This window comes from Octodon degus, unplaced genomic scaffold (genome assembly GCF_000260255.1).
Source record: "Octodon degus isolate 3935 unplaced genomic scaffold, OctDeg1.0 scaffold00187, whole genome shotgun sequence".
NCBI lineage: Eukaryota > Metazoa > Chordata > Mammalia > Rodentia > Octodontidae > Octodon > Octodon degus.
In genome coordinates this window covers 4,503,140-4,519,163 of record NW_004524763.1, presented here as the reverse complement: position 1 = coordinate 4,519,163, position 16,024 = coordinate 4,503,140, and the positions used below count along the sequence as shown (strand labels likewise).

The following is a 16,024-nucleotide window of genomic DNA, read 5'->3' as shown; positions in this document are numbered from 1 at the left end:
TTAATGAATTTTATTGCCTCTTGTTTCTCCAGTGTGTGCGTTTGTGTGCGTGCATGCGTGTGTACGTGCGTGCGTGCGTGTGTGTGTGTGTGTGTGTTCTAATTCTAGGCAGTGGCTCTGCATGAAAGAGAAAGAGTACTGATAAAGGATAATGTAATATGTCACTCTAAAATGACCTGCCAACTGTCCCTCAAAAGGAAACTGTCAACTAAAAGGACAGATTTTCAGTTGTTTCCTTTGATATCTTGCAATGTTAAGTATACTGATATTTATAGTAAAACTCATTGTAGTTACTAGTGTTTCTCAGTGCTCACTGTATGACAATGACAGCTAGTTATTTAATCAATTATTGCCTATGAAGAACTACCGGGATGCCTTTCTTTTAAAGAAATAACATCTAATCCTCCCTCTTCCTCTACCCTTTTCACACTTCTTCCTTTCTTTCTCTTTCTTTCTGTCTCATTACCATCTTTCCATTCTTCCTTCCTCTGTCTTTCTTCTTGTTCTTTCCTTTCTTTTGACTCTATAAATGGTAAAGTTTGAAAATCTCTTTTGTTAATACTAAGGATTTCTGGAGTATCATTCAGCACAAGTACTTCAAACTTGTTTAAAATTAAAGAATCAACACATTTTCTGATTTTTTTTCAGCAACATACAATTTCATATGTTAATTTATATATTTCCTCCTTTTTTTGTGAAATGAATGCTTTTCCAAAGGTGCCTTATAACATCAATGGTTGGCTTGAAAAGAACAAAGAACTTCTTAATGAAACAGTGGTGGCTGTGTTTCAGAAATCTTCCAATAGATTCCTGGCAAGCTTTTTTGAAAATTACACTGGTACTGACAGTGGTGAGTCAATATTCCTTGATTTTTTCAACTTCCTAATGGAACTCACTAATGCTTCAGGTTTTAAACAAATTTGTGCTTCTTTCCTGTGATGCTGTTTCTGCTTTCTGTGGTCGGACCCTCCCCCCATTAGCCTTTTTGTTTTCAAGCAGGTAGCTTCTCAGGAAAATGTTGTCTATGTACTATGAGAGACACATTTTAAGGAGTCCATTTCTGGCCTGCTTTTACATTTTAGATCTAGATACAAAGAGAAAACAAAAGGAAACAAAAAAACAACCCCCAAAACAAAACAAAATACAACCCAGGTTTTAATGTATGATTTAGGGGCAACAACAAATTCCAAGTTGACATGGTAGATGACAAAGTTACAACAAATTTAGTTTTAGTTGTATAGATCTTAATTAACCTTCCTTACTATTCTAAAAGCAGGCAAAAATCTGGATCAGAAATGGTTTGCTGCATCCGCAGATGAGCAGGTTGCATTTCTACCTCAAGGCAAAGGCACACAGAGAATGGGAGTGAGCTACAAAGACAGCCTAGTTGGTCATCAATTTTATTTGAACACAGCTTGAACATCTTGCTGGTGGGATTTGGATAAGACTTAGCTACATGTTTGATTTTGGGGTAGTTTGGTTTTACATAAAGTTAAGTTCCAGTTCATTTTATGTACATAGAAACCTGAAAGCCAAGCTTAAAAGGTATGGAGGATGATTTTGGCCATGGGTGCACACATATATGTGCATGCACACATGTGTGTGTATATGTGTGTGTGCTAAATTTATTTCCCAGATATCTTGGAAATCTTTTTCACATTGTTCTATGTATTTGGGGTTAGTATAAGCTTCTTAATGGTAGGGGCTATAACTGCCTTATCTGCCTTATTAAATGGCAATCTCTGGCATGCAGGGAATGATTGCTTATGAGGTATTCTTTAGGTCACCTTACAACTAATTGTGTCCACGAGTTTGTCACACAGCATGTACTGTTAGGTAATGTATCTTACTTATTCCTTGCATGATCCTTCCAGCTATACGCAGAGGAGGCTTTCACCCTATCTTACAGCAGCAAGTACAGATGAGTTAAGAGTGGCATCAAGTTTATATACCCACTGAGTGTCAAAGTCCACAAAGAAAGCAAGAATTTCATTTCCTAATTTGAGGCCTGTTCTATTTTCCCTGTCTCTCAGAAACAAAGAGAACAGAGAGATGGACACATTTAGGGTTCATGCACTTAGATTCAGGAAATGTTTCTTCATCATTTTTCAGTGGATTTGAGGATGCTGAGCTTGAGTTGCTAACACCAATCCCCAGCTGAACTAACCACAGAGGCAAGCTCTCCTGTGCACAGCAAGGTTGTGCATTGCCAGCTATCAAATATTACCTGGGCTTCAAACACATTTTATTTGAACTTGGTCCAACAAGTTTTTAAAAAGTCAAACATATTTTCACATGTACCTGTGGATCTCCTTTTTTCCTTTGAAATTATGGAAAAGTGAAAAACTTGATCAACCTGTTTTCAGATCCACCTTGTTGTAGGGCTGAGTATGTGAGGTATTCTTTAAATAAGGTGGCACACTAACTTAACATCCTCTCTTGCCTTTTTGCCTTACACCCTGCTTCCTGTTAACTTCCAGTTCCTATTGGCATTATTGGGAACATCTGATTGACATGCTCAGGGAATGGAGAGAGAAATTAGCCCTTCGCAAAATCTTCAGCACATGACAACATAATTCAGTAGCATAGTTGAAATCCTGTGGGCCTGCCACAAGAGCAGGCAGAGAAATGGAAATGTTGTGTTTGGACTCCGCTAACCTTCAGGGAGTTCATTTGCCTGAGTCTAATATCATCTAAAGTGCCTCTGAGAAGTCCGCTAGGTAGTAATCACATAGGTTTTTATGGCTCCCACTTGAGTAATGTTCTGATCGTAAGTGCTCCAGAATGGATTGGACAGAGAATAGAAAGAAAATAGTTTTTAGCTCTTCAGGATGTACACCCTGTTGTTAGGAACTAGATGAGAATGTTCATGAATGCCTTCCTGCCTTTTTATTTGGTATTTCTTTAAGCCATCCCTGAATCTACAGTTAGAGGCAACTATTTAGCTCCAAGTTTTTATTCATCCAAACATTAAAGTGCCTGTAATCACCCATACTTTCTCTTAGGATAGCCAAGGAAATCCAAGTACTTTAAGCCAGATTATAGCTGTTTATTGTTGAATTACAAAATATAGTGGTTTTCGTCTTTATTTATGGAGATGACTAAAGTACAAAAAGGTCAAGCAAAAGACGTGGGGTCTCTTAAAGGACATCAGCGCTCAGGTCTCGTGGCATCGGCCTCCCCACAGGGGCTATGCACGCCCAAAAAACTTTTGGTTTTCAATATTAATAGTTGACCCACTTTCTCCAGATTCCCTGTGGATTTTGCCTTTGCTGCTGTACATTTTAGTGAGTTATCACTGCATAAATGTTTGCATGAGTTTGGCTTAGCATGGTTTCTTCTGCTTAAAGAAAAGAATAAAAGAGTGGGCTTGGGCTAGGGATAAGGCTTGGCAGTTCAAGCACCTGCCGGGCAAGCACAAGTACCTGGGTTTGATCCCTGGTGCCACATGCTGTGCCAGTCCTAGTACTCAGGTACTCTATGTCAGCCCTGAAACCTGGGGTGGTGGTGCACACTTGCAATCCCAGCACCGGGGAGGCTGAGACAGGAAGATCACTATGAGCCTGACCTCCATAACGAGACTCTGTACCAAATAAAATAAATAAAAGTTAAAAAAGAAAACAGTAGACTTACTTTTTTATTTTTTCCTTAATTTTATTGAGAAACAAATAACAATGAGACAGTTTCAAATCAAATTGGTAGGACAGTTCCAATAATTAACACATTGCATACTCTCTTCTTAGTGGTTATTTGCTGTACAAGATGCAGACATGATATCCTATTTACAAACACTATTAGACAAATCCCTCTATTCATTAAGAGAATGTAACTATATATCTATCCTAACCACTTTGAATACACAGATACAAAATGGACATTCATTTATATATCCCCTTTTTTGTTTAGTTCCATCATTTGAATATTATAGGTGTGTTAACTCAACAAAATATTCTTAAAGAGTCCAGTAATCCATAATAGTATTGAGTCTTCCGCTTGACTGGCAGTGTCAGAAATTGTTGACCTGAGTCCCCTACAGCTCAACATAACAGCATGGCTTTACTTCTTATACTTCGTTTTTATACTTTCCTTCTGGATGTTTAAGACCAAGGTAAAGCAGGACCTATGCAACAAGAGTTGTAGCTTTTGGATCTGATAAGGTCAGTGAAATCCCCTCAGGATTTATCCTGAGATTCTGTACCTCAGATTGTATATTCTTTTAGACTTAGTTTTTTAATAAGCCATGAAAGCAATATATATTTTGGGAAAAACAAGAAAAGGTAGAAAAACTAAAATTAAGAACATAAAAATTATCTATAATCTTACCTAGGGTAGTAACAACTATTAACTATTAACATATCTCTCAAGACTGCTTTTGTTTTTAATCTTTTATTTATTTATTTGGTACAGGGTCTTGCTACACAGCTCAGACTCAGAATGATCCTCCTGTCTCAGCCTCGCCAGGGCTGGGATTACAGGTGTGCATCACCATGCCAGTTTCAGTGGCTAGCGTGATGGGCCCAGGGAGGGCTGGCAAGGCATGTGGTGCCAGGGATCAAACCCTGGGTCCCCACACTTGCCAGGCAGGTGCTTAGACTGCCTTGCTATCTCCCCAGCCCATTGTATATTTATAGTAACCCTTAACTCAGCTAGGCTTAAATGTTGTGCAGGCATTCAGGATCATAATTTGTAAAATGCAGGTTTTATAGCATACTTTTCTATTAAAGTAAATCATAGAACTCTGTCTATATTAGTTATAGAGATCCATAGCATCATTTTAAAAGTTAATTGCTTCAGTTCTTGTCCAATTCAGTTTGTGACCAAAATTTCAGAAAGAATTAAGTCCATGAACTGAAGCACCACTGTATTTTTTTGTGTATATCTTTCTTCATAATTTAATTAAGAAAGTTCCTATTGATGGACATGTTGATTAATTTTTTCTTATTTTTTTGTGATGAATAGTTAATGTTTCAGGAGTATTTTTCATGATTACCTGATTGTGTCCTTAGGAAAAATTTCACTGATCTTTTGGGTTCAGATATTAGTATTTATCACCACTAGAAACAATATTGTCATATTGTTTCTAGAACTTCCACAAACTTACATTTCCATCATGACAAAAGAAGATGTTAAAATACCTTCTTTTATTTTTTTAAGGTCTACAATTTGGGGAGAAAAAACACAAGAAAGGCGCTTCAGTCCAATTGGTTGCATCTCTTCATAAAGTAATTCTCATTGTTTTTGTTTATGTATTAACTCTTGTGCAATCATTATTACTTATTTGATATTTCACATTTCTAAATTTAAAAAAGTGTCTGATGTGATCCAAGATGGAAAAGCTGAAGTCCACCTTGGTACTAATTCAAGACCCCAGAGGAAGCTGCTGGTGCCCTGGCCGGCTCCCTCCCTTAGCTCTGCACCCATCTTCCAGCTGACGGAAATACTGGCTCGTGAAATCTCCCAGCACAGAAGTGCCCTGGATCGGACTGGAAGCGGTGCTGCTTCCTTGCCCTCTTCTGCAGACGTCAGCCCCTCCCTCCCCTTAGAGGGGATCAACTGCTGTAGAATTGGTGTCTGTGTTCATAGGCCGTGTAGGGATCAGACTGAGGAGCACCACTGCCCTTTTCTCTGTCCCTTTGCCTATTCTGCTTCCTTTACATCCAAATACATCCGATGAGTCTATTCTACAAATAGAAAACTCAAAAAAATATATTTTCCAAGGCATTTTTATTGCTTCAACGTATGTTAACACTGTCAAACTCAAAACAGGTAAAATGATTTGCAGTTGAACTGTGTCTGTCAGATAAATATTGACTTGTCACAGGAAAGAAATAATGCTTGCTTGCTGAGCAGGGGATAATGTGGAATTCATCTTTTTATTGTTGGTATATGGCTTGGATATATAATGAACAGATTTAGATACATTTAAAAGACTTTTAAGTGATATTGCTAAGTGATTTTGGGTTTATCATGGTCTCCATTTTAGGAAAACCTCAATAGATTGATGATTAAACTGAAATCAACAGCACCTCATTTTGTGAGATGTATAAATCCCAATATGAACAAAATGCCAGGTAAGAACTAGATTTGTGTTTATTCTACCCTGGAAAATGCATCTTATTTTAGCTATGTTGAATGAATTTCACGGACCATTTACTGGTTACTTTTCCTTTAAGCATATATTTGCAGATTGGAAAATGAAATTAAGCTTCATGTGAGGTCTTTGGAACCTCCTTAAAGCTCCTTTTGGATTGAGATTTAAGTGGACATACAGAAGGGTTTCATAAAGCAGGCTCAGTTGGGTAATAACAGAATACTTGATAATTCCACTTAAATTTCTCCTTAAATTTGGATGTTAAAACTTGAATGAGCTCCTATGCTGTGTTTAGAAGGCAGAATATAGTAAAAATGAATCCAGTAATCAGTTAGAGGATTGAGATAAATATTTCAGCAGAAGGATGTTACTTGGCCTGGGTTACCTAAATTTACTATGTTCATAGTTCCTAATACATTTCTAAGTATTAATAATCCCTTTTTATCCTCCTCCCCAGTACTAACATCTCTTTCCCTAGTAACACCTGTACGTTTAAGTTATGTAGTTCTGAACAGTAGATTTTTTTTTTTGGTGAATTAATTAGGTGTTAGAGGGATGACGGGGTCAGAGGGGGTGGCGGCCACTTCAGTTTTTCTGCTTTTAATTCTCAAGACAATGTTTTACTGACACCAGCTGCATAGATTGCTTTCCTCACATCATGGGTCCGAAGACTGCTAGCCATCTGGAGAATGAGAGTCCTCCACAGAGCACTGGTTAAAGGCTATCAGCCTCACAGGAGCACATATGAGAAGCACGCAAGTCTTTACAGCACTAATCACCCTTGAAATATGAAGCCAGATACTGCTTATCCACATTTCTGTAGCTTTGTTTGTCCTGCATTTTATAAATCTGTTAAAACTAAGAACCCAATCTGGACTGTCCATGGCTTGTAGGGGAAAGTGCGATGCCAAGCAGTAATACAATGATTGCGCTTTTGGCGCTGTAAACATTTCATCTTTATCCATGGGCTATGTTTTTGGCTCACTATTTCTTGTCAGCCATCTGGGTTTCTGGTTTTGTTAGTTTTTAGTCTGGGAAAATGACTTCGAGCTTCAGAGCTGCTAGGCAGGCATTGTACCACAGAGCTACATTCCTGCCAACTCTCAGGGGGATTTCTGAATGCATCTAGGGATATTGCTTTCATCTAGCAAGGAATCTAATTATCCACTCTACTTTGGAACAATTTTGTTACCTATTAGTTATCTTCCATTGAGACAACTCCAATTTCAGCCATTTCTCAAGAAAACTTTCATATCTAATCAAAATAATTCTTTATATATACTTAAAGGAACAAACATGTCTGATCTTAAGCTGTCTGAAGTCTACCTTTCCCCCCTTGTTATACGTGATCTATTCTGTCCACAAAAAGAATCAGACTGCAGGTACCTATGGCTTAAACTTGTATCTATCATGCTGGATACAGCAGAGCAGGCCTTGGTGCTTCTTGTATTATCCTAGATGACTTGAAAGCCAGATACAGTGGCTCCTTTGGTGGTTTTCCAAGAGATTCTATTAGAGACTTCAGCTGACAGTTGTGAAAGTGCTTTTTTTTAATGTGCAAAGAGGTGAAAGCAGGTTGCTTATACTACAGAATAAAACTAAAGGGCTGTCAACACAATGAGCAGAGAATGAAGGCTAGGATGTGGCCAAGTTATCCTAGGCATAATTGTGAACAGAACTTTGTGGGAAGAACTCTCCTTCCTTTTTGTTGCTCCTTTTGTTCTGTACACCTTGCTTAGCGATGTCAGTTTCTTTTCATATTGTTGCCCTCTCTAATTCATTTTTGGTTGACAAATGAATATGATACCAACATTAACATCCTAGCAAATATGGAAACAGTTCTAAGCAGGAGTGTTTCTTTATACATTATTATTTAACCTTGAACATGTTGAAAGAGTTTTCTGTATGTCATATTGCAATGCTCTTGGGTAGTGGGGTAGATACTGTGACTGCTATCAGATTGGAAGTAAGTAAACTCCAGTAACCTATCACAGAGAGTACATCTAAATCAAACTAATACTCTTTAGCTCAAGAGGGAGCAATTAGAAGGAAGTCTGAGGTAATGTTTCGAGGCACAGAATGTGATTCTTTTTTTTTTTTTTCAGGCGTAATAGACCCTTCCTTTATCCTGCAGCAGCTGCGGTGTAATGGTGTCTTGGAAGGGATTAGGATATGCTGTGAAGGTTTTCCAAACAGAATGCTGTATGATGATTTTACACAAAGGTAAACATACATTTTAGATGCCAAAAAGCCTGAGGCAATCCATTCTGTTTTGCTCTCTTTCCCGGTGTTTAGGGATTCATTGTTTGGTTAGTGTTCTGCAGACTGTAAATCGATGTGTTTTGGTAGTGGTGAGATATATGATGTTCTATGATGACAGAGTTCTATTATTATTTTCCTCTAAGTCCGATACTCACACCAATGTAATATCCTTAAATCTCCATTAATGGCTAATAGATGCACATATAGATGAAATATACACAGAACAAAGACATGGAGCCTGAACTGCATCTCTGAAATGCTGTATATCTTAATGGTTGCTGCCACCTGAGCAGGCTGCCCCTTCCCTAGGAAGTCTGCAAAAGGAAAGAAGTTCGCAGTGTATGAAGAAGGAGGCAGGGGAAGAGTCTATGCCATCCATTCTCCAAATTCTAAAAGTATAAATTATAGTCAAGAATTTGAGAAAAATGTGGACTATAAAACATACGCATTTGGGAACTAAAAAACATTTTTCTTATTTTTGTCAGCTCACTATTAGTGTGAAAAAATTTTGCAAAAGAATTTTATGTATCTGCTGTTCAATTTCCTGACCCACATGGTAGAAATACTTAGGCTTGCCTTCCTCTCCTTGCTTTTCTGGTCCATCCCTCGCTTCCTAATCAAGCAGTAATTAGATGGAGTTGATCTGTAAAACAATATGAAAAGCACAAGCAGTTATACCAAAAGTAGGGATTGTTGCTTACCTTTCCATTATTGTTATCAAGAATCTTGTGAAAATTGGACATCTTGGTGGGAGAGGTAAATGTTTGCATCCTCTGCTACCTTATTGGTCCAGATTAATCTTCACATTTGAATCATAAGATCCTCTGATCGTATTTTAAATTAGGTACCGTGTTCTGAACCCACGGATCTTTTCAGAGAGCAAGTTTGTGAGCAACAAAAAAACAGCAGAAGAACTACTTGATTCCTTGGAGACAGACCATACTCAGTACCAATTTGGAATCACTAAGGTAAATAAGACATTTCAAGGAATGCATTTGGAGAAAAATTAGCATGTGCATCTGAAAATATCCATGAATGTTTACATAATAATATAAGGTATTCTTTAGATCTCAAGACCAGAGAAAAGACACACTGAGATAATGTCACAAGTAGAAACTTTAGTGCTGTTTGAAAAATAATATCCAATGCTTCTTAAGCTTCAGTGTGACTACATTTCCATTTTTTACAATTAGTTATCTATGTAAATTTGTAACATAAAAAAAAACTGGATTGGCATTATAATACTAGGAAATTTATATAAATCCCAACAAGAAAAATGTGCCTCCGCTTCCTGGAGTTAACTGATTATAAACTAATTCATCCACTGTTCTGTTTCTGGGCATAAATTTTAGAAGACCGTTTGAATTATTTAACAACTTTAAACTCAACACAACTATCCAGAAATAGAAAAGTAAAACAAAGTGAAGTTCTTTAAATGTGATTCTCTAAACTCTACTTTATCTGAAAGACTTGTGTATTTTGAGAAACTTTTCATAGATTTATTCTTTTGTTATGTATTTAGTATAGTACAGGGTCTACAGGGTCTCACTACATAGTTCAGATTCATAGTGTTCCTGCTGTCTTCAGCCTCCCAAGTGCTGGGCTTACAGGCATGCACCACCACACCCAGTCTCATTCACCATCTCAGCGCACCCCAGAGGCAAGGCAGGCACGGCACACCGCGGATCAAATCCCGGCCCCTGCATCTTCTTAAGCAGGTGCTTTAATCTGCTGAGCAATTTGGCCAGCAGATTTACTCTTTCCTGGGTCAACAGGTTGTTCCTACTGACATCAGTAACACTATGGACGAAGAAGAGTAAGAGGACATTAAGTGAAGAAATCATACAAAAAGAACTCTGTATTATGTGTTTATAGAATATTACTTGATTCTTATATTTAGGATGCCTGGCAGTCAGTGTTTTTGTTTGTTGTTTCCAATGATTTTCAGTAATGGCACCTTGCATGCTTAGTTATTTTTGCTGCATTCCACTCATCTGGGCCAGAACTCACATGAAGCACATATATGAAGGGCATGTTCACACTGAGGCTCACGTATATGAGAAGAGACTGCAAGTATTGAGGGGATGCTACTCACTCTCAGGTCGTGTAAGGGACCTTCATGCAGGCACTGTGCATGTTTCCATGATACGTGGGCTCCAGTATTTTCACTCCCCTCACCTTGGTTGTTATTAATTCTTTTAGAAAAAGTTACGTCCTGTCACATCAGGATCTAGTTTTTAAATATTTTTTATTTGCTTAAAATCTTAAGGCGCTATTATGAAGACAGAAAGAGCCCATAGGATTTTCCATTACCCTCAGTACCTGGAGATATTGATGCTGTTCCTCCCAGACTCTTTGGAGCACTGCATGCCTAGGCACATCTTAGAAGCTTAAGCCATATTCTTTAGACATTTGAAATAAATAAGAGGAAAGATGAGGTACATTATTTTTTAAGCATCCAGTGTACCACAAGATTAAGTAAAATATCCTTTGCAAATTTTGGATTTAGAAAACCATATTTTCAAGACATTGATTTTACACATTAAATTAAACCTGGGAATTGATTTTCTTGTCCCCCAAGAAATTCACTGGTTCAAAGTACTTAGCCAATACTTGCATGATACTTAGGATGAGTGAAACTAATATCTGCCTTGCTTCTTTTAGGTGTTTTTAAAAGCTAGCTTTTTTAGTCACTTGGAAGAAAAGAGAGATGAGAGACTGTCCCAAGTCTTCACATTATTCCAAGCTAGAGCACTAGGCAAACTGATGCGAATCAAATTCCAGAAGATTCTCAAAGAAAGGTATGATGCCTCTACCCTCTATCACTATTGCTAGAGGAATTGATGCCTCAACCAGTGCAACCGTACCTCACTGCCTTACAATAGGCTGACAAAGAGCTCCCCTTTGCCGAAGATGTCTTAAATATATTTATTTAAATTGTGGCACACAAAAGATGGAAGAGCATAAAGAGTTGTAGTGCCTTATACAACCAAGTATAATCATAATTCTGATGCTTCTACCTTCCCGTCGGGTGGGACTGTATAACATCTGCAAGTGTGGACGTCTGAAGGTGATCTGATTCAGTTGAAAGCAGAAGCATGGTTTCTCTTATATGAGAAACACAAACAAAATAGATCAGAGATAAGTAGGAGATAGGGAGACCTTCAAATACTGCCCCAAACTAGAAATTCCACATTTTAAAAAATATTTCAATATATACGCTAAGTGACTTTATCTTTACTAATAGTTTATCTTTGTTGGTTGAAAAGAAAGATTTGTGTTATTATGTTTCATTTTTGTATAAATCTTTTGGTTTGTGTGTTGTACTCTGAGTAACTATTTTGAAGATGGTATACACCACAACAACTATTGTTAGGCTTGTATTATTATGAGTTTTTTTCATAAAAAAGCAAACTTAAAAGTTTGTGTATACAGCCTGCTCTCAAGTTTGTGGGGAAGTTGGTTTCAAGGTGTAGAAGTATTTTGACCACTTTATTACGTCCCTGAGGTCTGAAGCTGTGGCCTTTGATGGCATGTCATCATAAGTTTATTATTTTATTGCAGGGAGGGCTATTTAAGTAAAGTTTTATCACTACTTTAGACATTTAGGTTTAGTTTTGTCTATTCTTTAATGGAGTTATGAAAATCAAGCTAGCAAGATCTCCAAACTAAGGGACTGTAAGCAAAGAATTATCCTCACTAGCAGGGAGAGGAGATGCCCTTCAAGGCAACCCCCCTGCCTGCAGGGTCTGCTACCTCCAGCCAGACCCCGCTTCTTAAACACACATTCAGCAGTGAGCTCATGGATTAGTCTCTGGATGAGGTTAGTGTCCCATGACACGATCAATTTACCAAAGTGCACTGATGAAATCTTTGGAGGGACATCTCTGATCCAAATTGTAATAGACTCCAAACTGTAACACATAATTTAGAAGCCATTTATGGAGGAAAAAATTATAACAGAACAGAAAACAACTGTCTTTTTATGAGATGCAGTGTAAAATACATATATATATATTTTTTTTCAGTAGTGGAAATGCTTGAAGAACCTATTCTAGAAAACAGTGTTAACCATTGTATAAATCATTCAATTCCACAATATGTAGTGCAGCAGGAATGTGTCCTTTGTTGCTGATAGCTTCAACAAAAAAACTTCTAACAAATAGTTCAAAGTACAGGAATAAAAGTACATACAAATAGAATTTTTCATTATATCAATTTTTATTGTTCTATCACATGGATTAAATGCATGAAGTGTAAATGAAAATGAATATTTTCTTTAAGTAATCAAAACAAGTCTTATCATTAAAAATAATATTTCAGAGGTTCACCAAAAACCTTCAATGCCAGCTTTGCAATTAATTCTAGGGAAATACCCTGAGACATATTTTTGTTTTCCTAGGGCTTCCTTATCATTTTGCTTTCTTTCAAATAGGAACAACAGATATGTAACTAAGTTGGCTTTCCATCGTGACTTCTAAAAGATATGGATAACCCACAAATATCATAGCACTTGCTCTGCTTCACCTACTTACTTTTTTTTTTTTTTTTTTTTTTTTTTTTGCGGAACCAGGGATTGAACTCAGGTTCTTGCACTTGCCTGGAAAGCACTTATTCTACTGAGCCATTTCCCTGACCCCACTACTTCACCTACTTTTTGAACTGCTATATAATTCAAAATGTGCAAATGATTTTTATACCTAAACTGGTAGTATTAATAAACACATAAAATTAGTTCAAGAGGAAGAAAACGTTCTATTTCTGCTGAACACAAAAATTGAGGTAAAACAATATACTCTACAAAAAATGAAATGTTAAGCCAAGTTCAAATTGTCAGACAAGTCTTGCCATAGTGTTAAAAGTTGTGAAATTAGAGTGGTTTGAAGGCTTTCTGGATGACGGCAGGAAGTTTTAGGTTTACCATCCTTAAAGCCTTGCTACATTTTTCTTATAAAGTTTAAATGATAGAAGCTGTCACCGCCCAAATTAAACATCACTCATCATCCGGGAAGCTAGTATTGTATTTCTTCTTCTAAAGATGCTCTGGCAAGGATCTTTATATGAGGTTTCTTTAGTGCAGCTTTTTAGAGTAAACAATTTTATTTTCCCTGGAAGAATATTATGAAGTCTGAGGGAAAAATCTACTCATTTAGTAAATTTGGCATGCAAAAACTATCAACAAAACAAAGTATAAAATTGCAAGCAGCACACAAAATGAATGCTAAAGAATAGCAGAATAAGCATTATGTAGATATTTTAATAGAGTATTACAAAATCTGTAGATTGTTTTCAAACTATATGGTGCAATATAACCTATGTTTACTGTTAACAATAATTGTATATATTCATTGACTGAAAAACTATTTCCAAGAAAATCAGAAAGAAACCTACAACATATGCACGTCAATGTGTTTTTTTTTTTTTTAAACAGACTACAGTGTCAATTGGGACGTTTTCATTATGTGCATACTAGAAAAAATATTTCCTATTCTCTTCTAAATCAAGAGTTTATAAATAATTTAATGGTGTTCAAGAACTACTTAGAATTTTAAAGTAACACTGTGTAAAGATTAGGCGATTTATTTTAGAAATCTCCGGGAGGCACAGGCAGCTGCTGCCTCCCTCAGCCAGGCAGTCAGGCGGAGAGGAGAGCGGCAGGAGAGGGGAACTGAGGCAGGCAGGAGCAGCTCTTCTCTTCAGTGGGCTGTCATCACAGTACCCTCCCAGGCCTTGCCCTTCTTCTTTCCCCCTCAAAATATAAAACATAGTCCTTGAATTTGCGATAAATTTGCCTATAAAACCAACTAGATGTGGTGTGGAGATAGAGCTCACAATTTTTCCAGGCAGGTGCTTAGACCCCTGAGTTATCTCGCCCACCAGAGCTCACAATTTTGACTCAGTTTATTTAATGGTTCTAGGCTTGAGGGTTCTTTTTAAAAATGTATTTGGTTCAGGGTCTCACTATACAGCTCGGACTTGTAGTGCTCCTCCTGTTTCATCCTCCCCAGTGCTGCGATTACAGATGTGCACCACCACTCCCAGTCTCTGTGGCCATCTTGGCGTGACTGGGGGCAGGGCCGGCCCAGCATGTGGTGCCGGGGATGCAACCCAGGTACTTGCTCTTGCCTAGGCAGGCACTTAGACTGCTAAGCTATCTCTGCATCCCTTGAGGGTATTTTGCTGAATTGTTTTAGCTATACATTTTTTTTTAAAAAACTTACCGTTATTCAAAATTGTCCAATTTAATAATTATTATTCTTAAGTTTGTACTGTGTGTATAAGTATGTCCCAGAACATAATCCTAAATTATTGTATTCCTAGAGTGTTTTCCTGCATTGTTGATTTGTGCCTTGTCTCCCTACTCTTGTTCATTTGTCCCCCAGGTTTACTTAGCCTATTTGATAAACCACTGTCCTCTTCTTTCCTCCCTCCCTCCCTCCCTCCCTCCCTCCCTCCCTCCCTGCCTCCCTCTTTCCTTCTCTCTCTCTCTCTCTCTCTCTCTCTCTCTCTCTCTCCCCTCCCTCCTTCCTTCTTTTTTTTTCTTAATCTTTATTTATTTATTCATTTATTTGGTTCAGGGTCTTGCTACACAGCTCCAGCTCATAGTGATTCTCCTGTCTTAGCCTCCCCAGTGCTGGGATTGCAGGCTTGTGTTGCTTATGCCCTATCTCGGTGGGGTGTGCCCGAGTGTCTCAATTACTCTTCTCTCATTGCTGGGACAAATACCTGACACTCAAAATGAAGGAAGGAAAGGTTTATTTAGTTCACAGTTACTGAAGGGTTCAGTCCTTACTTAGCTGGCTCCCAGGCAGAGCAGCACATGGCAGAGAGCAACCTTTCATGGTGGCAGTAAAGAGCAAGAGAACAAAATGGAGGAGTAGCAACAACCATGCAACATAGAGAGGAAATCTGTCTCTCTCATGTTACACTCAGACTATCTGCCCTAGGCTCACACCCATAATTCCCAGCAGTGCTAAAACCCATAATCCCAGTGGATCATGAGTTAATCTCAGACCCTAGAAGTCCTCACCCCATGACTGCATGAGGCTTTGGGGGACAACTAGACACAAATCATGACACTGGGGTTGCGGGGCCAGCACATTATGTGGTACCGGGGATCAGGGATGGAACCTGGGTCTTTGCACTTGCCAGGCAGGTGCTTGGACTTCCAAGCTCTCTCCCCAACACCCAGACTAGTTCATTTATTTCTGACTTCATCTTTACTCTTTCCTTCCTTCTACCTGGTTTAAGCTTACTATTTTATCTGTTTTTAATCTTTGTGTGTGTTTTAATTGTAATGCCCTTTGCACTTTTTAATAGAATTATTTATTTTATTGCATTTTGATGCAATCCTATTTGTCTATTTTTGATTTTGTTCCTGCACTTTGAAAGTTAAGCAGCAATCTTAGCAAGTTTTTCCTTGTGTTTTCGTCTAGCAGTTTATAATTTTAGGTTTTACCTAGAAGCCTTTTATTCATCTTAGGTTGATATCTACATATGGTGTGAGATTCAATTCCAATTAATCATGTATCTGATTTGCCAATGCAATTGTAAGGGAAAATGTCTTTTATCCATTTAAATATTGATAGACACTTTAAGTGATTTTATATTTTTGTTACTGCAAGCACAATCCAGCAATCTCAGTATTAGTACATGTCCAAAGGAAATAAT

At 37.7% G+C, this 16,024-nt stretch overlaps 1 protein-coding gene across 1 annotated transcript in view; it reads left to right on the top strand.

The window, feature by feature from the left end:
• Myh15 (myosin heavy chain 15) overlaps window positions 1-16,024 on the top strand; it is a 147,450-nt gene that overhangs the window by 40,023 nt on the left and 91,403 nt on the right. Inside the window, exons 16-21 of the mRNA XM_004643969.1 lie at window positions 718-850; window positions 5,155-5,222; window positions 5,984-6,071; window positions 8,197-8,314; window positions 9,198-9,321; window positions 11,018-11,154. Of these exons, the coding sequence (XP_004644026.1) occupies window positions 718-850; window positions 5,155-5,222; window positions 5,984-6,071; window positions 8,197-8,314; window positions 9,198-9,321; window positions 11,018-11,154 (668 nt within the window). The remainder of the gene's footprint in view (window positions 1-717; window positions 851-5,154; window positions 5,223-5,983; window positions 6,072-8,196; window positions 8,315-9,197; window positions 9,322-11,017; window positions 11,155-16,024) is intronic.